The sequence below is a fragment of the Oryctolagus cuniculus genome, chromosome 1, assembly GCF_051225735.1.
Source record: "Oryctolagus cuniculus isolate XC-2025 breed Fujian yellow rabbit chromosome 1, ASM5122573v1, whole genome shotgun sequence".
Lineage (NCBI taxonomy): Eukaryota > Metazoa > Chordata > Mammalia > Lagomorpha > Leporidae > Oryctolagus > Oryctolagus cuniculus.
Window position 1 is genome coordinate 198,772,081 of NC_142867.1, and position 21,212 is coordinate 198,793,292.

At 55.7% G+C, this 21,212-nt stretch overlaps 3 protein-coding genes and 1 non-coding gene across 7 annotated transcripts; 1 reads left to right on the forward strand and 3 right to left on the reverse strand.

The window, feature by feature from the left end:
* Positions 1-3,752: 3,752 nt before the first annotated feature.
* SIT1 (signaling threshold regulating transmembrane adaptor 1) lies at positions 3,753-5,361 on the reverse strand. The gene is made up of 5 exons (XM_008269584.5): positions 5,175-5,361; positions 4,923-5,061; positions 4,777-4,835; positions 4,610-4,671; positions 3,753-4,520 (listed from the first exon to the last, which is right to left on the reverse strand). The coding sequence occupies exons 1-5, from the start codon at positions 5,212-5,214 to the stop codon at positions 4,287-4,289; spliced, it is 534 nt and encodes a 177-aa protein (XP_008267806.2). The 5' UTR covers positions 5,215-5,361; the 3' UTR covers positions 3,753-4,286.
* A 4,642-nt stretch (positions 5,362-10,003) lies between these two features.
* LOC149128806 (RNase MRP) lies at positions 10,004-10,278 on the reverse strand. The gene has a single exon (XR_016227583.1).
* Positions 10,279-10,548: 270 nt separating this feature from the next.
* Positions 10,549-13,299, forward strand: CCDC107 (coiled-coil domain containing 107). Its single transcript, XM_008269335.5, has 6 exons — positions 10,549-10,747; positions 10,836-10,987; positions 12,225-12,285; positions 12,375-12,465; positions 12,554-12,684; positions 12,770-13,299. The coding sequence occupies exons 1-6, from the start codon at positions 10,642-10,644 to the stop codon at positions 12,970-12,972; spliced, it is 744 nt and encodes a 247-aa protein (XP_008267557.1). The 5' UTR covers positions 10,549-10,641; the 3' UTR covers positions 12,973-13,299.
* On the reverse strand, positions 13,234-16,478 carry ARHGEF39 (Rho guanine nucleotide exchange factor 39). Of its 4 annotated transcripts, none has more exons than XR_016210938.1 (9): positions 16,267-16,478; positions 16,061-16,155; positions 15,727-15,847; positions 15,404-15,522; positions 14,773-14,843; positions 14,435-14,563; positions 14,049-14,328; positions 13,756-13,844; positions 13,234-13,615 (listed from the first exon to the last, which is right to left on the reverse strand). XR_016210938.1 is itself a non-coding variant. In XM_002707925.6 (9 exons), the coding sequence occupies exons 1-9, from the start codon at positions 16,402-16,404 to the stop codon at positions 13,600-13,602; spliced, it is 1,008 nt and encodes a 335-aa protein (XP_002707971.1). In that variant the 5' UTR covers positions 16,405-16,429; the 3' UTR covers positions 13,234-13,599. The 4 variants fall into 4 exon arrangements, 1 of the variants encoding a protein (XP_002707971.1); XR_016210941.1 differs by having other exon boundaries at positions 14,049-14,278; positions 14,769-14,843; XM_002707925.6 differs by having other exon boundaries at positions 14,049-14,278; positions 16,267-16,429.
* Between the last annotated feature and the right edge of the window lie 4,734 nt (positions 16,479-21,212).

Sequence of the window (21,212 nt, forward strand, 5' to 3'; positions counted from 1 at the left end):
CTGGGGCTTCAGAAAGTCCTGGGAGCGGGGCTCTGGGGGTGGGGTGTTGCACCCTGGGGATCTGTCAGGGGCCAGGCACTCCTCTGGCTGGAATCTTTGCCAGGGAGGCAAAGGAACCCACTAAGGAAAGCACCTGGAGAACGGTATCAGGTGTTTGGCAAGGTGAGACGAGTTGGCCACCCAGAGAGGTGTGGCAAGGGGCGCCCTGGGAAGGGGTCTGAGGAGGATCTGGCTGCCCCCAACTCTCGTTCTTGATTTAGGGATCACTTAGGAAACTGCCACAGTCCTGGTGTGCCGTGCTGAGAGCCTGCAGTCCGGACACACATGAAAATAAAATCGTTTTACAGGAACTTATTTTCGAGCGACTGGAGGCAGTCACGCCACCCAGCTCCAGATGCAGCGAGCCCGCAACCTGCAAACCTAGTGGGCGGCTGGCTGCAGGGCGGGCGAGCGGCGCGATCCCAGCTTCGCACGCTCTCTGAAGAGGGTCGGGGACAGCTCGCATCGGTCGGGACTACAACTCCCGGGATGCCGCGCACAGGGCAGCGTTACGCATGCGCACAAGTGGGGGCGACGCCGAGTCCCGCCAGGCGGGGGCGCTGGGGGCCTAGACCTAAACCCGTCTAGACGGCCCCGGGGCCCCGCCGGGAGGGCGGGTCTGGCGGCGGAGGTCTGCTGCAGGAGGTGGGGGAGCGGTTGATCCCTCAGCCGCGGTCCCAGGCTCCTTCCTGCGAGCTGGTGCGTCTCCAGCCCCGGGCGTTTGCAGGGTCAGGCTTTCACTGCCTCATGCGGGCATTCTGAGACGTCTTCAGAAGCACAGCCCCTCAGAACCCCACTTGCCGCTGCCGGTGGCTCCCCGCATCCGGTGTCCGCCCACACAGCCCCAGCTGCGAGCCCGTAACCACTAGAGAGGCCTACGGTGGGGTCCTGAGAGAGCTAGGGACCCCGCGGCCTTTGGGTTTTTCGGAGAGGGAGGGGGTTCCCCTCTTCACTGAGACCCCGGAGCCAGAATCAGGCGCACGGTTCGCTTCTCTGTGGTTCTCTCGGGACCTTTAATTGGGAAAGAGAGAGGCTTGGAAGTGAAAGCCACGGCTTCCCCATTTTTCTGCTCTCTCGGGTCTGTCTCCTCGGACCTGCATCTACAGAGGCTCAGGGTGAGATGACCTAGCCCTCGCTCGGGCTCAAAGGGAAAAACTAATTTTTCTCGTCCCCCACAGAAAGCTGGCGCTAAGGGATTTGCTGGAATAAGAGATGGACACTGTATTGGGGGGCGGGGCAGGAAAGGTGGGCGGGGTCGGTTAGCCGGGGCAGCCAATGGGATGCAGGGACTAAGCTGTGTGCGCGCTTGCCTGGGTGCTGGGGTGCTGGGCTGAGCCAGTTTGGAGCTCTGCTGTCTTATTGTGATGGGAATTGGGGGCTAGGGGTGCTGGTGTTTCCGGCTCCAACCAGAAAGACAGAACGTGTGACAGGTGAGTCTTTGTTTCTTAAACCTCCTAAAATCTCTAATCCCTCCTCTCCAGCCCACGGCCACTGCAAACAATTGCCACCATTTTCTCTCACTTAGATTTGCAACATCTTTTTAAGCAATATTTGTTTATTTGAAAATCAGAGTTACACAGAGAGAAGAGAGGCAGAGAGAGAGGTGTTCCATCCGCTGGTTCACTTCCCAATTGGCCACAATGGCTGAAGCTGTGCTGATCTGGAGCTGTGCTGATCCGAAGCCAGGAGCCAGGAGCTTCTTCCGGGTCTCCCACGCAGGTGCCGAGGCCCAAGCACTTGGGCCATCTTCGGCTGCTTTCCCAGGCCATAGCACAGAGCTGGATCGGAAGTGGAGCAGCTGGGACTCGAACTGGCACCCATATGCGATGCAGGCACTGCAGGTGGTGGCTTTACCCACTATGCCAGAGCGCTGGCCCCAATATTTATTTGAAAGGTAGAGTAACAGAGAGAGAAAGAGAGAGAGAGCTTTCATTCTCTGGTTCATTCCCCACATGGTCACAACAGCCAGGTCTGGGCCAGGCTGAAGCCAGGACCCTGGAGCTCCATCCTAGTCTCCCAGGTGGGTGGCAGGGGCCCGGGGACTTGAGCCAATGGAGCTGCTTTCCCAGGCATATTCGCAGGAAGCTGGATTCAAAGTGGAGCAGTCGGAAATGGAGCTGGTGCTTCGACATGGGATGCAGAAGCTGCGGTGCAGCCCTGCAATGTCTCTGTAAAGGCGCTGCCTGCCAGATCCACACAGCGGCCTGTGGAGTGACGGCCGCACCTGAGTGTGCTCATCCCTTGCTTAAAAACCTTCCATGACTCCCCTCCTCCTCACCCACAGGAAAATCTCCAAACTCCTTAGCATGGCTTTTTTTTTTTATTATTCATTTTATTTGAAAGGCAGAGTTAGAGAGAGAGAATCTCCCATCGACTGATTCACTCCCGCGATGGCCACAACAGCCAGGGATGGGCCAGACTGAGGCAGAGATGATGGCCCAAGTACTTGTGTTCCGGCCACCCACGTGGGAGACCCATGTTGCATTCCTGGCTGCTGGCTTCGGCCTGGCCCAGCCCCAGCTGTTGCAAGCACTGGGGGGTAAGCCAGCAGATGGGAGGTCTGTCTCTTTCTCCCTCTCACTCTGTCACTCTGCCTTTCAAATAAATAAGTAGGTAAAACAAAAACACCTGGCCTGACTGCGCATTGTCTTCTAAGTGTTTTACATCACTTAAAACTCACAACAATCTTCTCCGAACTCCTCTCCCATGTGACACATTCGGAAACTGAGGTCCACTTGCTGAAGAACACATGGCTGCCAAGTGGTCAGTGTGAAATTTCAACTTGGGGCCGCCGCCGTGGCTCACTAGGCTAATCCTCCGCCTTGCGGCGCCGCCACACTGGGTTCTAGTCCCGGTCGGGGCGCCGGATTCTGTCCCGGTTGCCCCTCTTCCAGGCCAGCGCTCTGCTGTGGCCAGGGAGTGCAGTGGAGGATGGTCCAAGTGCTTGGGCCCTGCACCCCATGGGAGACCAGGAGAAGTACCTGGCTCCTGCCATCGGATCAGCGCTATATGCCAGCCGCGGCGGCCATTGGAGGGTGAACCAACGGCAAAGGAAGACCTGTCTCTCTCTCTCACTGTCCACTCTGCCTGTCAAAAAAAAAAAAAAAAAAAAATTTCAACTTGGGCAGTCTGGCTCCCTGCCGACCTGCCTGTTGTGGAGCAGGCTGGGGTTAAGATCAAGCAGGTCAAGAAGGGTGGACGCGCAGGGCGGATTGGACGGGATTCCACTGAAAGTGATGACAAGCAGAGCTGTGGCCCGGGGCCGGAGGCGACGACTGAGAAGTGAAGTGGAGATGGAGTGGGCTGTTGCCTAAGAGTGGGTGACAGGGTGAAGACAGGGCTGCTGATGCCGAAACAGGCTGCAGGTGGGCTCATGCGGTTCAGGGAAGGACGGAGGAGGGGACAGACTGACGAGGGGCTAAGTGGCAGCTTGCGGGGGCGGGGGTGGCAGCGTGGTTATGGAGGTCATGGCTGGTGAGCTTGTAGCCCCTGGGGGCCATGTGGTGGCTCTGAGTGAAAATCCTGGGGCTTTTCTGGCAGCAGCATGAGCACCTGCAGCGCTGGGCTCCCCCACCCACACCCCAGCACCTCCCTCGGTCCCTCCTCCCCAGCTAGGCACCTAGCAGATGGCTAGGCTCCACCTACACCCCCGCCCCAACCTCCCCTGTTGCGAGCCCTGCTGCAGGTCTGCAGCCTTCTAGGTAAAATCTGAACACTTTTTTGAAAAGTTTTATTGAAAACTTGAGGACACAACACAGACAGGCTGGAGACTGTACTCTCCCGCCTGGCTCCCAGGTCAGGAGCCAGGCCTGGGTCCCTCAGGTCCCTGGGTCCCAGGACCCCTGCAGCCCACAGGCTGCTGTGGAAGATACCCTGCCATGCATCCTGTGTGGCTCTTACCTCCCCCTCCACGACACCCCCCTCCCAGCGCCCACTTCCTGTGCCTGTGTCAGGGGTAGACTGAGGGAGTGGCAGAGGGGAGGGTCTGCGGAAACCCCGGAAGGAGGAGGCAGAGAGAACCTGGCAGTTTGGGGGCTGAGAGAGACAGATAGGAGCGAGAGGTATGGGGGGGCCCCCACTGCCTCTGCAGCGCCCACCCCAGGAAACTGGGGCCTGCCTTCCCGCAGATGTTGCCTGTGCCGTTCTGATAGAAGGTGGCCGGCGGCGCACTGTGCTTGGGGGCTGGCTGGGAGAGAGTCCTGCCCCCAACAGGGCGAGCAGTAGCCCCTGTGGGCCCACCGGCCAGCTCAGCTGGGCGCCGGCTGGCTGTTGGCGTAGGCCTGATTGGGAAAGGAAGCCCGGGCCCGGCGGGTCTGGGCACACACTGAGGCGTAGAGCTCCGGCTCAGGGCCCGAGGCCTGCGGCTTGGGCTCCGAGTCCAGCACCACCTCCGAGTACTTGATGGGGGTCCCGGGGCTGGGGACCCGGCCCTGAGGAGGCCGCAGCTGCAGGCTGGTGTAGCATGGGGGCTCCTCTGCAGCCTGGGGAGGCAAGGTGCTCAGCAGGTCCCAGGACCCTTGGCGAGGCCCCCACTCCTCCGCCCCCTTCCCTTCAGCCCCAGCTGCCTCACCCTGGCAGGGCCTCCAGGGGGTGCATCCTGCTGGTCTGGCCTGGGTTCTTGAGTCAGCCATCCTGGGACAGGGAGCGGGAATCTGGTCAGCTTGTTCCCTCCCCTGCCCGGCCCTGTCCCACCCACCCACCCAGCTGTCCCCTCTGCCAGCATCCCCCCCCCAGTACCTGTCTGTAGATAATGCAGGTTCCCATACAAGGGGACATCTTCCGTGGACCCTCCTGATCTGCAACACAGAGTTCAGGGCATGAGTGGGGACTTCTTGGTAAGAGGAAACTCTTACCAACTCACCTTCCCTGTTGTCCCCACTCACTGTCCCTGCCCTCCGTGGCTCCTGCTCCGGCCACTGGTCCACTGGGGCAGGCATGCAGCCAGTGAGACGAGAAACAGCAGCAGCGCCGTGACCCCTAAGAGGGCCCAGAGCCCCCAGGCCTGGTTTATGGAGGGGATTCCTGCAGACGTGTGAGAGGTAGGGATGTTACTGCCCTGCTCAGCCCCCAGGCCGCAGTGGGTGGGCTGTGGGGCCACATGACCACCCCCCCCCACCGCGCCCCGCCCAGCTCACCCGGTGCTAGTAGATCGGTGCAGTTGTAACTTCCACTCATGACTGCCGCTGTGAGAGCCCAGACCACAAGCACACGGCCCCGAGCTAAAGGTCAGCCTGCTTCATGGCCTGAGCGCTGCCACCATCCCTCTTCCTCCCACCCCTCCCTGGGCCCGTCCTCAGTACTGGCGGCAGAGTCACGGGCTTCCGGGCTTCTGGGGAGGAAAGGGGAGGGGAGGGATGAGCAAAAGAACAAAGACCCCGCCCTGAGCCTGCACCTGCACCTGTACCACTCCTGCAGCTCCTGAACGTGCCCTCTCTGCACCCTGTGGCCCCTGGGTGTGCCTTGCCACGGGCAGGTGGGCCCGTGAAGGCTCCCAGGAGTGACCCGCGACCCGTTCTGCTACAGGATGCCCACTTTTTATTCCTCCCTGACGCTGAGTTCCGTGAAGGACAAAGTCCCTCCGTGAGTGACCAGTGGTGTGGGGAGGCCTCCAGGTGTCCGTAAGTGCCTAAGACTGACCAGAGAGGAAGTGTGTCTGGATGATCGTGGTGTCACCGCTACCACTGAGAGGCATAGAGGCATAGAGGCAGCTAGATGCTCCTCCCCAACCTGCTTTATCCACACTGTCCCTACCAGCTGCCCCTCTCCACACTTAATTGCATTCAAGGAATCCCTGCTCCAGGACTGTGCTGGCAAGCTGAGTCTGCTCTGGACACTTGGTTGCCTCAGGAAGTGAGTACTTGCCCTGCCCATGTAGGAGGCTAATTGATGTGGGAAAAGAGGTTTTAAGTTCTCAATATAAACCTTACATCAGAGTTCAGAGATGTGTATTGTCTGTCCCCGATGAGGTTTTTTTTTTTTTTTTTGAAAATTTAAATCTAGGGGCCGACGTTGTGGCATAGTGGGCAAAACCTCCACCTGCAACACTGGCATCCCATATGCGTGCCGGTTCAAGTCCCGGCTGATCCACTTCCAAACCAGCACCCTGCTAATGCACCTGGGAAAGCAGCAGAACATGGCCCAAGGGCTTGGGCTCCTGCCACCCACATGGGAGACTCTGATGAAGCTCCTGGCCATTGCGGCCCTTTGTGGAGTGAACCAGCAGATAGAAGATCTCTGTCTGTCTATCTCTCTCCCTCTCCCTCTCTCTCTATAATTTTGGCTTTCAAAATAAAGAAATAAATCTTGGCCGGCGCCGCGGCTCACTAGGCTAATCCTCCGCCTGTGGCGCCGGCACACCGGGTTCTAGTCCCGGTCGGGACACCGGATTCTGTCCTAGTTGCCTCTCTTCCAGGCCAGCTCTCTGCTGTGGCCAGGGAGTGCAGTGGAGGATGGCCCAAGTGCTTGGGCCCTGCACCCCATGGGAGACCAGGAGAAGTACCTGGCTCCTGCCATCGGATCAGCACGGTGCGCTGGCCACAGCGCGCCGGTCGCGGCGGCCATTGGAGGGTGAACCAACGGCAAAGGAAGACCTTTCTCTCTGTCTCTCTCTCTCTCACTGTCCACTCTGCCTGTCAAAAAAAATAAATAAATAAAAATAAATAAATCTTAAAAAGAACAAAAAAAAGAAGAAGAAGAAAATTTAAATCTCTTGGAATGGTGTGCCAAGGATAGGCAGGCCAGGAAGAGTCCTGCCCCTGCATTGCAGGCTGTAGGGCATCTTGTCTGTAGAGAATTTAGAAATGAAAATAAGATCAACTGAAAATGACTCTCCTTTTATTATTATCATCATGTGACAGCAATTCTAAAAAAATGTCAGGGACAAAGTTTTCTCTGAAAAGTATTTGTTGATCTTCTAAATTGCTGTGGTTGCTGATAAGTTTTAATAATATAAGTTTACAAATTAGCCCATTTTTATTACTTGCCTTTTCATCCCCATTACAATCTGCACTGAAGTTAATCCAAAGAATCCCCACTTTCACAACGGCCATCCTCCAAACAGATCTAGGCGTGTTTGCATATACCTAGAAGCGGTTTTCAACAGTTTGGAACTCCCAAGATTTGCTTTGGCCACTCTTTTTTTGTTTTGTTTTGAAGATTTATTTATTTATTTGAAAGGCAGAGTTAGAGAGGCAGAGAGAGGTCCTCCACCCACTGGCCCACTCCCTAGATGGCCGCAACAGCCAGAGCCGCAGTGATCTGAAGCCAGAAGCCAGGAGCCAGGAGCTTCCTCCAGGTCTCCCATACAGGTGCAAGGGCTCAAGGACTTGGACCATCTTCTACTGCTTCCCCAGGCTGCCATAGCAAAGAGCTGGATTGGAAGTGGAGCTCCAGGACCTGAGCCGGCGCCCACATGGGATGCTGGGACAGCCACACCCACTGCACAACAGCACCAGCCCCTGGCCATGCTTTCTGTCTCCAACCTCAGAACAAGCGCTTATTTCGGCATTTAAGCAGCAGGTTTAAAATAAGTAATGATAGCACAGTGATTGTGAAGTGGATAAAATTAAACTTGAGTTAACTTCAATTCTGTCATTCTAGGTAACCACTTGGAGTTTTTATTTAGATTTAAATGTTTTGGAATCTATTGTGGAATGAGAATTTTATGACTCTTTGCAGAACTTACCCTTATAGTTAAGGCTTTTCTTACTATTTGTATATTTGTTATTTTATGTGGAAGAAACTTTTTGAAATGAAGTTTAAAAAATATTCTTGCATCATTAAAGAGTATGGATTGACAAATCTGGTTGTAGTTCCTATTAAATATGATTACACCAAGCTTACTTTTGACAAATTTACAGAAGTTAAGGACAAAAAACAAATTGAATGCTTACTGAGCTGTCACTCAGAAATATGTAGGCACGAATTTTTTGTGCCTTTTCTCCAAAAAGACAATAATGTAGTTCAGAAATCTTATTACCCTTTCCTTTCTTGTTCTATATTATTTATTTCATTAAAAATTTTTAACTATTTTTATACTGCCATGATTATATCTACCAAGTTCAATAAAAGAGGCTATTCACTGTCTGAGGTTCTTTTCTGGCCCTTATTAACTGCATTTCATGATTATTGTTAGAAATAATATTGTCACGTAGAGGAGACTTTTAAAAAGTGATTCAGGGCCCAGCACTGAGCCTAGCTGTTGGGCCACTGGTTACGCGGTGCTCATGTCCCACATCCGAGCACCTGGGTTTGACTCCTGGCTCCAGCTCCCGACTCCAGCTTCCTGCTAATGTGAGCTCTGGGAGGCAGCTGCACAGACTGAAGTAATTGGATGCTGCCACCTGTGCGGGAGACCCGCATCAAGTTCCCAGCTCCAAGCTTTGGCCTGGCTGTGGGCATTTGAGGAATGAACCAGGAGATGGGATCTCTCTTTCTCATCTGTGTCTCTCAAGTAGATAAATTTTTTTTTTTTTTTAAGTAATCCACACTTGTGTCAATATGATTCCTTATCAACACTTACAGAGATTTCCAATTTTTAAAATCTTGACTTGTTGATTCATTCAAAGCAATCAGATCCGGCAATAGGGGACCCCAGTTCGTTAAAGGCAGCAATCAGCTGGGGGCCACTTGCCTGAACCTCTGTTGCCGCTGCCTGTGCCACCGGGCTTAGGTTCAAGGTTTGGACTGCCCTGTTCTGCATGCCCAGGCTGCCTCCCGGGCAGTCAGCGACAACTGCCCTGGTGCCTCTGCCCTTCCCTCTCCTGTTCTGTGAAAACAAGGAGATACACCCATATTTTATTCATTCAATACACACGTGTGGACTGCCTGCTCATGCGCCATGCTCTAAAGACAGAAATGTCAATGGAACCTGGTTTCTTTCCTCAAAGAGTAGCTGGTGTCATGGAGAGATTGCCCTGTGTATCCCAGACATTTAAAACCTCGTGTGGGAGCCCATGGGTGGTGGGTGCAGTGGGTTAAGCTGCGGCTTGCTGTGCTGGCATCCCATACCAGAGCACTGGTTCCAGTCCTGCTTACTCTGCTTCTGATCCACCTTCCTGCTAATGCAACTGGGAAAGCATTGAAAGATGACCCAATCATTTGGGTCCCTGCCAAGTGGGAGACCTGTGATGGAGTTTCTGGCTCCTGGCTTCAGCCTAGACAAGACCTGGCTGTCGCCGGTGTTTTGTGAGTGAAACAGTAGATGGAAGATCTCTCCCTCTCTCTGTTGCTCAGCCTTTTAAATAGAGGCTGATGCTGTGTAGTGGTAGTTAGTTAAGCCTCCTCCTGCAGCACCAACATCCCATATGGGTTGCCGGTTTGAGTTCCGCAGGTGCCTGGGAAAGCAGTGGAAGATGGTCCAAGTGCTCCTGCACCCACGTGGGAGACCCAGAAGAAGCTCCTGGCTCCTGGCTTCCAATCGTCCCAGCTCCGCCCATTGTGGCCATTTGGGGAGTGAACCAGCTGATGGAAGACCTCTCTCTGTAGCTCTGCCTTTCAAATAAATAAATAAACTCAATAATAATATGGAACAGAGGGAAGGTCACCAGTCTGGGACAGATAAGGAGGGGGCAGGCTGCAGAAGCAGCAGTATGGAGAGAGGCGGAGATGGGCTGGATTTCCGCCCTGCCTCTCCTGATTAATAGCTTAGTTAACCTTCCTGACTCCTAGCTTCTCCGGGCCTTCTAACAGTTTAATATAGTTTCCTTTTGGGTAGTCTTGAACTTGCGCTAATTTCATTCAACACCCACGTCGGTGGCCCCCTACTGTCACTGTCTAGTGGTATTGATGAAACAAGTGAAACAGTTTCTCTGAGTAACAAATTCTGAGTAGGGTTAAGGGCTGGAGACGAAGAGAACACGCCGGCGGGAGCCCGGGACCGAGAGCTGAAGGCTGTGCAGGTAAGGAGGCACTCGGAGCTCAAGCCTGAACGAGCGTTAGCTGACCCAGCTCTCTGTAAAAAGCAGCCGTGCTGAGAATGAGCCCCGTGCGGTTGGCGCGCCGGGGCGCGCTGCCTGCGTAACTATGAGAGCTGACGGAGGACGCCCCGCACCACGCCGCTCGGCTCTGCCGCCCCCGGGGCGGGTTCGCTTCTTGGCGGACTATCGGTGGGACGCGGGGGAGTCTAACGTGCATGCGCACGCGGCACTCTCTGCCCATGGTCCGGGGACTTTCCCCTAGGCGGAAGATAAGGAACGAGTCCCCCGTATGTAGCCTAGGAAACAGGCCTTCAGCACGAACTGCACCGACAGCTGCAGAGGGCGTAAATTTATAGGTCCGCCAAGCACTTCATCTCTCGGTTAGGGCGAGGAAGTTGGTGCTGAGAAATACTAAAAGCCAACCACATTTTTGGACATAATTTTATAAGACTGTAGGTTTCTGAAGCGTTAACAGAGCATTAAACAGATAAGAAATGAGCTGAGCTGAGTTAGGAAAGCCAGACTGACTCTTCCTTATGCAAATAAGCTCCAGCGCTGGCCCAGACGGAATGGGCGTGGCCTCCCGAGGAGACCCGGGGCAAGCGCGCGCGCGTGCGCACTGGGGCCGGCGGCGGAGGTCGGGGCGGCTTCGCGCTGGCGCTCAGGCCTTCCTCGTTGCTGTGCTATGGCCCGCGCGGTCTCGCTCCCGGGCGTGCTGGGGTTGCTGCTTGTGTCTGCACTGCCCGGGGTCCTCGGAGATCGCCCCGGCCCCGACCTCCAGGCACACCCAGGTACCAGCGAGGGCAGCCGGAGGGAGGCTGAAGACTGCACGGGTGCCAAGCGCAGCTCCGCTGACCCGCGTCTGCCTTTCCTCCGCAGGGGCTCCCGCGCGGGGCGGCTCTGGGGCCGCGGAACCCCGGCGGCGGCCGTCGCCCAAGGACCAGCGCGAGCGGGCCCGAGCCGAGGCGCTGCCTTTGGGGCTGTTGTACACCGCGGCCGTCGTGGCTTTTGTGCTGTACAAGTGTTTGCAGGTGCGGGACGGCCGAGGGTGGGGGCGCTGCGGTACCGAGAACTTCACACAGCTTCCCGTCTGTCCCCCAAAGACGGTCGTTCCTTGGCATTTCAGCATCGCGGGGTTATTTGGAGGGTCCAGCGAGGTAGTGGGTGTGAGGGGCACATGGTAAATTGCAAATAAATAATGTCTATCCCGCCTGATCCTCCCACAGTCCACTGCAGAGGCATCTCTTGCTATCCGGAGCTGGTCACGGATGGAGCTGGGGCCAGCTCCTGGTGTGGTTCCAGCCTTGGCAGACGCGGTTGACTGCCATAGCCACGGTGTCTCTAGAGTTCCAGACACCAGTCAATCTCATGTTCTCCCCTGGAAGGAGGCCCTGAAATGCGAGCTGACAATACATTTTGGTGGCTAGAAGCTGTTGAAGTGGAAAGTAGTACCTCCAAGGGCAGTCTCTTTTTTCCTGATGGTATTACTTACTTGCACTAGAAAATGGAAAGCTGAATCAATTTGGAGATAATACAGAACTAGAAGAGACAGCTAAAGATGATCCCGAGTCGACTTGGCAGGCGAGGAGGAAGGACTGAATTTAATGATGGAATTTAACAAGCCTAGATTAATACATTCTATTCTGGGACCCAAGTGCAGCCTGGAAGAAACATCATTTGGCAGCAGTGCCTACGAAAGAGACTTGGGCATCCCTGTTAGCGAACAGCTTCACTGTGTGATATGTGACAGCCCACCCCAGATCAGTGCTAGGAACAAGGTATCGCACTGTGTCTGCCGACCAGACGCTCCCGGAGAATTGAGTCTTTTAAATGCACTGCATGTTCAGTAAAGCAACCAGAGACTGCGAAATGAGCAGTAACTGAAGAGACTGGGGAAGCAGGTGGAGGCGTGTGCCTGCCGCCTTCAGATTCCTGGCAGGCTAGCATACTGGAAAAGACAGGCGTTATTTAGGGCGCCAGTAAGCATTATGGATAAAAGACACTGGGACAAAGAATGGCTTTGGGTTTGAATTTTGTCAGACCAGAGATCTGCCCACTCCTGGAGGTCTTTCTGCATCCTGGGTGACCGCTGGACTAGGTGCTTCATGTCCTGGGTGACAGGCGGGATTAGTAAAGATTGGTGCTTTGAAATGAAAGCCAGTAGGTTGCTCTCCCGCAAACGCCGCCCCTCTCCTTGCTGGTTTGGGGGCAGAGGTGATGGGGCAGAACCTTGCTGCTGCAGACTTGCCCTTCCTTTTTCCACGACAGAGGAAAGAGGAGGCTGCAGTTCTGCAGGAAGAGGCGGGCAAGAAGGAAGCATTGCAGTCAGGTAGGCTCGGCAGCCAAGACTGTGCAGGCTGGGGGAGACGGGAGCCCAGAAAACAAGCAACCGCTGCCCCCTTCCTACCCCACCCACAGAGCAGCAGCTGGCCCAGCTGACACAGCAGCTGGCCCAGACGGAGCAGCACCTGAATCACCTGATGGCCCAGCTGGACCCCCTTTTTGAGCGGTGAGAGCAGTGACCCTGTGACCTCGTGGCAGGTGGGAGGAGCCTGGGGTTGTCATTGGGGGCAGCCCTTAAGCGCACACTTCTGCAGTGTGACTACTCTGGCGGGAGCCCAGCAGGAACTTCTCAGCACGAAGCTACAGACCTTCCACCAGCTGCTACGGGAGAACAAGCCAGACAAGGACACGGAGCTTCTAGAACCGGGCAGAACCGGGTTGGGAGGTGAGTGTTGAGTCTGGTGGAGGCGGAAACAGAACTCGCTATGAAACTGACATCTGCCTTTTCTTCCTTGCTCCGTCCCACCCAGAGGCCAGCACACTCTTTCCTGAGGACGTATATGCGGAAGACGACCAGGAAGAGGCTGACAGTCAGACCTGGGGCCACCCTACAGAGACATGGGGCCGAGCTACTTCCCAGGAAGTGGCGCATGGGCTAAGAAGACGCAGCAAGGCTGCGGCCAACGGCCTGGGTCGCGGCCCCAGCCGGGAAGGAGCGCCAAGGGTCTGCTAAAACAAAGTCTGTGCTTGTGACTGAAGGTTCCTGTGAGCTTTTTCCATCCCAGCTGGTTGTACACACACCCATACTAGGTGCCCATGGACAGCCGGGCCTTGAAAAGCTTCCCTTATTAGGACAGAAAGAGGCCACCTTCCAGAGTGAGAGCAGGGAAGACAGAGGGAGCTCCAGTTCTTTCCCTCGGAATCCTGAGGCCACCCGCAAGCCAGCCTTCAAAGCACAAAATCCCTTTTCTTTTAGCAACACTGAGACAGTAAGGCCTTGCCCCCCAAGAAAAAAACTTTATTAAAATAAATTATAGAAATTAATACATACTGTAAAAAATAGCCTGTTTACAAAGCTGCAACCTTTGTCTGAGTTCGCAACCACAGAGACTGCACACTGAGCTTATCACTCCCAAGTCCCCTCATCCATGCAGACGGGTCTGGGTCGGCGGAGGTTCAGCCAGGCCAGACCTGGTTTCCTGGGTTCCTAAGAGCTGGTCAGATGACCCAGAGTAGTGTGGTCCCAGGCAAACACAAAACGACCCTTGTCAAACCATGGAATATCCTAGTTCAGTACTGACGATTCCATCGTACCGCTAGCTCTGAGCTGGCCGGAAGATTCCGAGTCTGTAAGATCCCTCTAGTTCTTCTGGCTGCTGTGGAGAGAAGGTGCTATTTAGCAGCACCACAGGCAGCGCTGATAGGGGAGGAGCACTGAGCAGGACCAGGACCGCTCACTTTCAACCTGTGGGCCTCATCACAGCACTCACAGCACTCTGCCTACCACTCGGCTTACCTGATGGCCAAGGTCAGACTGTGGTACCAGCGTGACAGCTCCTCCTGGTCTGTGGACATGAGCAGTAGCTTCTCATGGGGGAAGGACAACTAAGGAAGAGAGACCACTTCTTCGTGCTTGGCCCAGGAAGATCCAGGCCAAAGCTGCAGCCCTGGCTGCTTCCATGAGGTTAATTCAGGCACACAGTGAGCATCAAGTGAAGCCCAAGCCCCATTCCTGAGAAAAGGGCCCAGGCCGCAGAGATCCACTGGCGTGAGGCAGGTGTAGGCCTGGGGTCCCCCACTGTTACTTACACTGAGCAGTCCACCACAAGGGCCTCCTGAGTGGCCGAAGACCCTGCAGAGTCGACACTGGGCCATGGGGTAGAGGGCTCTGCAGGCAAAGGTGCCGTTGTGCAGCAGGTGCAATGCGGGGCGAGGCTTGGCCATGAGGAGGGCGTCGGAGAAGAGGAAGAACATGCGGGCACGAGGCTCCCCCCGGGAAGGCACCACCAGCAGCCAGCCCTGGCGCAGGAACCAGCGTCCTGGGGGTGGGAGAGCAGCTATTCTGTTGCAGCTCCGGGATCCATGGGAACTGAAGGTAGGCTGAGCATTAGGTGGGGCTAAGTGGGGGCTCTACGGAGAAGAGGGGAGCATAAGGAAGGAGGAGTTGGGATTTGAGGGGCAAGCACGCAGACTACCTGAAGTGAGGCCCTTTGCCTGGCGCCCGCCGAGCAGGGCCTGGACACGCCGGAGGTGCTGGTCATTCTTCTGTCTCTGACCAATGCTGTGGACTCTCTGGGCAGTCTCACTCACCAGCCGCGCAGCCCCTGCAACAACATCCCCACCTCATTCCCAACACCATGGTGGTGGTGGCAAAAGGCAGGCTGTTCTGGGGGGCGCAGGGTCTAACTTCCTCAAGAAAAGGCGAGGCAGCAGAGCAGGCCGTGCACGTGAGCGGAGGACAGGGGCAAATCCCACACCGTTGGCCATCAGCCCCAGAAAGGGACGCCTGGGCGGCCGCGCAGCAGGCACCTACGAGTGAGCTGTTGGTGGTCAGGGCTGTTGGGACCTGTGTTTTCTGCCAGGGCAACAACGAGATTCTCATACCTGGAATTGAACAGCGGGAGATCTATGAGGGGAAGCAGAACCGGGCAAAACCCCCTCTGCCGATACGCACGTCACTCCCTACGTAGGCACACCTCAGCTGCCAAGCCAGGGTGCCCCCCTTCATCTGGGACTCCTGGGCTCACCCCCATGGCCCTCTTCCATCCCACGCTGAGAACAACTGCAGACTCGTTCAGGAGGCCAGGTCAGGAGAGAGAAGCTCACCCCAGGAGGATGCTGAGGCCCCGGCTGTGAGCTCCTGTCTCATCCCCAGGGACACAGGTGCTAAGCGGGGCTGGCCCTTCCTCTCAGCTTTCTGCTCTCCATCTAGGCCCCTAGACCAGCCGCCCTCACTGTAACTGCAGTCCCACAGTCCCAGCCAGGTCCTGAGGCCGCAGACCCTGGGACTCCACTGGGCTCAATCTTTTCCTACAAAGAGCCTCCTAACAGCACTGTGGGGAGAGGTGAGGGGATGGGCAGATGCCCAGGCATCCCATGAGGCCGGGGGGGGGGGGGGGGCAGCGGTCAGCCACACTGGTTTGGGTCAAGGGATGAGAACTCACTGCTGGAGCCGCTGCAGGGGCAGAGAGAGCAGGTCTGGGAGCTGAAGGCCCCCAAACTCGGGGCGCCCTTCCTGGAGCCTCACAAACCTCCGGAACTGTCTGTTCTTCTTCAGCTGCTCCTGGAGGGAGGGCAGAGAGCTGGCAGCAGGGAGGGAAGCCACGCCCTGTGCTCCTGAAACCCTGAGTGCCCGCTGAGACCGAAGCACAGAGCTGGGCGCCCATAGCGCTCCGTAAGTGCAGGAAATACGGGAAGCTGGGGGGCCCAGATGAAGGAGCATTGTACGGGGGCCAGAGGGCAAGGATTTTTGTCATCCCCAGGTTACCTGCAGGGTGGCCCTGGACCTCTCTGCGTTGGCAGCAAATTGGGTGTAGAGCTCCAGGTGGGGGCAGAAGCCCTCCAGGCCCTGTCCCCACTGTCCTCCTTCCAGGTACGGAAGCAGCTCTCTGTGTGGGCAAGGACAAGCACCCTGTCATTTAATGCACTAACCCTGCCCCGGAGGTAGCGCAATTACACCGTCTTGCAAATGGAGACACAGGCAGGTCGAGGCAACGCGCCAAGGCCAAGGCCGCAGGTGAGACAGCTGGCGAGCCGCCCGCCGCCACGAACCCCGGGGTCTCGGGCAGGACGGCAGGACACTCTCCGCCCCTGCTACTCACTGGCTGGCGCCGTGGATGAGCTCCCAGGGCCCGAACAGGGCCTGGCGCTCCGGCGGCCGCAGGGTCCCTTTGGCTTTCAGGATCCCCAGGAAGTACTGCGGAGCAGAGAACAGCGGGTGTCTGAGTCCGGGGGACAGAGGCGGCTAACGCCACTGCGCAGACAGCCGCCGCGAGCCCCGCCGCACCCGGGGGTCCCCGGCCCGCACCGTGGCCACCAGCGCCAGCTGCTCCTGGTAGCGCCGCTCGGTCTCCAGCAGCTCTCGAGCGGTGCAGGCGCGTTTCCGCTCCCAGCGGGCACGCTGCTCTTGCAGCGGGCACCGCGCGCTGGCACCAAGGGTCTCCATGCCGGCCGAGGAGCCGACACTTCCGGCCGCGGCGCGCCAGAGATTCAAATCCCAACCGCCGGCGGGGCGGGGCGGGGCGGGGAGCGCGCTGGACGGAGCATGCGCGGCGGCCCGGCCTCCCGCACAGACCGGCTGCCTCCTCCATGCCCCACCGTGAGGGCGGCGCTGCAGGGCCACGGCCCCGGCGGGGCAGCAACGTGGACCTGGGGGTATGGGGGGGAGGGAGCAATGGGCCATGGTTACAGAGGCCTTCCCACCCTTGGACAACCGTTTGTAGGTTTAAGGTTACCAACTAGTTTTCTAGGTCCATACTGATCCCCAACCTGATAGCCAATGAACTTCTGGTCAGCAGGTGTTCATATTAACGTGGGGATTCGGGTTTGCTGCAATTATGGCCAAAGCCAAAAGCTTTCAGTTGATTGGTGGGCTTGTGTTTGATGAAAAATATACTGTACATTTGGCACGGCAGTTTGGTGCGGTGGTTGTGCTTGGGAGTCTCACATCCTGTATCAGAGTCCGGGCTCCTCTTCCAGTTCTAGCTTCCAGCTAGTGCACCCCGGGGGCAGCAGGTGACGGCTCAAACACCTGGGGCCCTGTAACCCACAGGGGAGAGTAGGATTGACTTTCTGGCTGCTGGCTTCCACCTGGCTCACCCCTGGATATTGCTGGCATTTGGGAGTGAACCAGGGGATGGAAGATCTTTGACTGTTCCGAAATCCACAAATATATGAAAATAAGTAAATTGAAAAAAAAAGTGGGGGGGCCGGTGCTGTGGCACAGTAGGTTAACCCTCTGCCTGCGGCGCCAACATCCCATGTGGGCACCGGTTCTAGTCCCGGCTGCTCCTCTTCGGGTCCAGCTCTCTGCTGTGGCCCGGGAGGGCAGTGGAGGATGGCCCAGTGCTTGGGCCCTGCACCTGCATGGGAGACCAGGAGGAAGCACCTGGCTCCTGGCTTCGGATTGGCGCAGTGCACCGGCCATAGCGGCCATTTGGGGGGTGAACCAACAGAAGAAAGACCTTTCTCTCTCTCTCTAACTCTGCCTGTCAAAAAAAAAAAAAAAAAAAAAAAAGCATTGCAGGGTCTTGGTCCACCCGTACGAGGATGGACTGGGCCCTAGGAAAGGTAAGTGCACCGCTCGCCAGTTCCCCAGCCTCCCAATCCCGATCTCCCTTTGTCAAACTAGTGGTCAAGAATATCATACATAGTTTTAATGATCTGTGATTAATTTTTATTTTTTTAAAAGATTTATTTATTTATTTGAAAGGAAGAGTTACACAGAGAGGCAGAGCCAGAGAGACAGAGAGAGAGAGGTCTTCCATTTGCTGGTTCACTCCCCAGATGTCCGCAACTGCCGGAGCTGTGTCAATTTGAAGCCAGGAACCAGGAGCTTCTTCTGGGTCTCCCACGTGGGTGCAGGGACCCAAGGACTTGGGCCATCTTCTGCTGCTTTCACAGGCCATAGCAGAGAGCTGGATCGGAAGTGGAGCAGCCAGGACCCAAAATGATGCCCATATGGGATGCCGGCACTGCAGGTGGCAGCTTTACCAACTACACCACAGCGGTGCCCCCCCAATGTCTTCTGTGTTGAACATACATTACTTTGTCGTCAGGGAAAAATGTTATTAAAAAACAAAATGCTAGACAGGCTTTAAGAAAATGCTAGGCAGACTCTTTAAGACTCCATTCCTACCATTTCGGACTCCTAGGCATTTGGGCTCCGAGCCAGGAACTGGGGGTTGTTAGGATTCTGAAGTCCCCTCCAGCTCTGATATTTTAAGAATTCTGAGAAAGGAAACATTCTAGGATTAGACCAGGGAGGAACAACTTGAAGGACTGGATGGAGGAAAGGGAGAGTTGGGATTAGACTGCACTGGGTTAGGGTTCCAAGAGAGCCAGCAAAACCAGAGAGGTGGAGGGACTGGTTGGTTACACGGTCTCAAGTGAATGTCCACATGCGTTTATTGGTTCATGCAACTGAAGTCTAGGTGCAGCCCCTAGGGCCCTAGGGTTAGCACAACCCAGTGGCTCAATCATGAGGCCAAGGCCGTCTTTCCACCATTCCCTCTGCCTTGCGTTGTTTTACCTTCATCTTACACAATGGCTGTCCACAGTTGGGCCACTGTCTAGAGTGCACTCCTTCAGCCATCAGGTACTTCAGCCAGGGGCAGGTGTTGCGGTGCCCAGGGTTAAGCCGCCACTTTGGGCGCCCATATTTCATAAGGGACTGCCTGGTGAGTCCCTGCTACTCTGCACTTAAGTCAGCTTCCTGCAAACGTTCTTGGGAGGCAGCAGATGATGGCTCAAGTACTTGGGTTCCTGCCACCTGCTTGGGAGACCCAGACAGAGCCCTTGGTTCAGGTTTTGTCTGACTGAACCCTGGCTAATGCAGGCATTTAGGCCATCAACCAGCAGATGAGATCTCTCTTTTTCTCTCTCTGCCTTTCAAAATAAATAAGTCAACTTTAAAACAAACGAAACCTTCAGACAGAGCTTCACTCTGACTCCGCCACATGGAGACCAGAGTAGTGACAAACCTCTGCAGGCCATGCTAAGCACAGAGGACTTCTAAGAGCAAGGGAGGGCTAGTAATGTGGTGCAGTGGGTTAAGCTGCCTCCTGCTAGACCAGCATTCCATACCAGAGCACAGGTTCAAGCCCTGGCTGCTTGAGTTTCCTTCCTCCCTTCCTCCTTCCTTCCTCCCTCCCTTCCTTCCTCCCTCCCTTCCTTCCTTCCTCCTTCCTTCCTGCTTCCTTCCTTCCTTCCTTCCTTCCTTTTTAAATATTTATTTATTTATTTGAAAGGCAGAGTTGCAGAGAGGGAGAGAGAGAAAGAAAGATATCTTCCATCACTTGGTTCACTCCCCAAATGGCTGAAATGACTGCTGCTGGGCCAATCTGAAGCCAGGAGCCAGGAGCTTCTGGGTCTCCCACGGGGATGCAAGGGCCCAAGGACTTGGGCCATCTTCTGCTGCTTTCCCAGGCGCCATAGCAGAGAGCTGGATCGGAAGTGGAGCAGCCGGGACTAGAACCGGTGCCCATATGGGATGCCAGCACTGCAGGTGGTGGCTTTACCCACTACGCCACAGCCCACAGCGCCAGCCCCACTGCTTGACTTTCAATCCAGTTTTCCATTGATGTTGCTAGGAAAGCAGCAGAAAGTAGCCCAAGTGCTTGGGCCCCTGCCACCCATGAGAGACCCAGATGGCGCTCCAGGCTCCTGGCTTCAGCCTGGCCCAGCCCCAGCTATTGCAGCCATTTGGAGAGTGAACCAGCCGAAGAAAGATCTCTTTTCTCTCCATTGCTTTGCCTTTTAAACAAACAAACAAAAAAAACTTTTAAAAATAATTTTTAAAAATTAAAAAGAATACTGGAAAACCATGGAAGGATCTTAAAACAATGAAATGGGACGCTGAGGTGTGCATTTTAGGAAGGTCATTCTGGTTAGCTGGACTCAGCAAAACCCATTAGGAGGCCATTGTCATCTAGGTTACAGGGGATGGAAAATGTCGATAAAAAGTTGGCAAGTTAGAATCCACAGGGCTGGATGACTGCATGTCAGAGGTGAAGGGAAAGAGGAGAGCCAGGTTGGCGCTGGGTTTCTGCCAGAGCCTGCTGGTGGAGCGTGGTGCTATTCGCTGAAGGAGAAGCAAGAGGAGGTTTGCGGGCCACACAAATTCTTTCTGGCACGTGTCGAACTTGAGATGCTCCTGAGACAGCTGAGCAGCAATGTCTTGTCCATCAGGTGGTTGAGGCTGACATGGGGGAGACGGTCCCATCTGGGGCTACTCGGTTGTCCATCAACTCACAGAAGCCAAGGGTGTGGATGAACTGCCTACCAAGAGCAGGAGTAGGGTAATGGAAGAGGGTGTGGCGTCTGCAATGGCAGCCATCCCTTCACACCCACTTCCTCTCTGCTGTGCCGAAGGTGGACTAATGGTGGCCCCATGTCCACGCCTTAACCCTTAGAACCTGTGCCTGTGACTTTACTTGCAAAAAGGGCTTTTGCAGATAAAAGTATTTTAGATGAGACCATCCTGGATTATCTCAGGGGCCCTAAGTTCAATGACAGGTGTCTCTGTCTCCCTATCTCTGTGTGGCTCTCTCTCCACCACCTCTGGGGCTTTCTGTCAATACTTGGGAGCACAGAGTTGCCTGTAGATACATCTCTCTCTCGCTCTCTCTCTCTCTCTCTCTCTCTCCTCACTAATGTTCCAAATGCTTTTCCCCATGGCTCCGTCTCCCTCTTTCTCCGTTTCTCTGGTCTGGGACGTCCAGTGGAGAGACAAGCGGAAAAGGCCACGGGAAGACGACAGACGTTGGCTTCAGGCAGCCACAAGCCAAGGGATGCCTGGAGCTGCCGGAAGCTAGAAGAGGCAAGGTCCCCAGAGTCTTCAGAAGGAGCGTGGCCCCGCCAATCCTTTGACATCAGACTTTGGCCTCCGGAACAATGAGAATGATTTTCTTCTATTCTAAGACACCCAGTTTGGGGTCATTTTTCACAGCAGCCCTAGGAAACGGATATAGGCGGTGCAGTGGCCAGAACTTCAGGTCAGCCTCGAGGTCCCAGAAGGGCTCTGGTGTGTCTTTGCTGCTAACCCATGATGGGGGAACAGGGGCTCTCCTCCTTCCACCCCACCAGCCAGTAGCTCCCTCCTCTGCAGCCCTGGCCAGAGCTGCGTTTTAGTAACGTGGCCCCTCAGTGTTTGCACGCACAGACCCTGATGACCAAAGCCTTGGCCTTAAACAACCTCAGAGAGGTCACACTCCTGGCACACAATCTGCCAGCCCTGAGTACACGCTGTCCCAA

Coding starts and splice junctions, on each gene's coding strand:
- ARHGEF39 (XM_002707925.6), bottom strand. CDS start 16,404: ATGGAGACCCTTGGTGCCAGCGCGCGGTGCCCGCTGCAAGAGCAGCGT. Junction 14,844..15,403: donor CCCCTGCAGCGGCTCCAGCA/GTGAGTTCTCAT, acceptor GTTCAATTCCAG/GTATGAGAATCTCGTTGTTG. Junction 14,279..14,434: donor GGCAAAGGGCCTCACTTCAG/GTAGTCTGCGTG, acceptor TCCCACCCCCAG/GACGCTGGTTCCTGCGCCAG.
- CCDC107 (XM_008269335.5), top strand. CDS start 10,642: ATGGCCCGCGCGGTCTCGCTCCCGGGCGTGCTGGGGTTGCTGCTTGTG. Junction 12,286..12,374: donor GAAGGAAGCATTGCAGTCAG/GTAGGCTCGGCA, acceptor CCCCACCCACAG/AGCAGCAGCTGGCCCAGCTG. Junction 12,466..12,553: donor CTGGACCCCCTTTTTGAGCG/GTGAGAGCAGTG, acceptor ACACTTCTGCAG/TGTGACTACTCTGGCGGGAG.
- SIT1 (XM_008269584.5), bottom strand. CDS start 5,214: ATGAGTGGAAGTTACAACTGCACCGATCTACTAGCACCGG. Junction 5,062..5,174: donor CACCGATCTACTAGCACCGG/GTGAGCTGGGCG, acceptor ACACGTCTGCAG/GAATCCCCTCCATAAACCAG. Junction 4,672..4,776: donor CCTGCATTATCTACAGACAG/GTACTGGGGGGG, acceptor TCCCTGTCCCAG/GATGGCTGACTCAAGAACCC.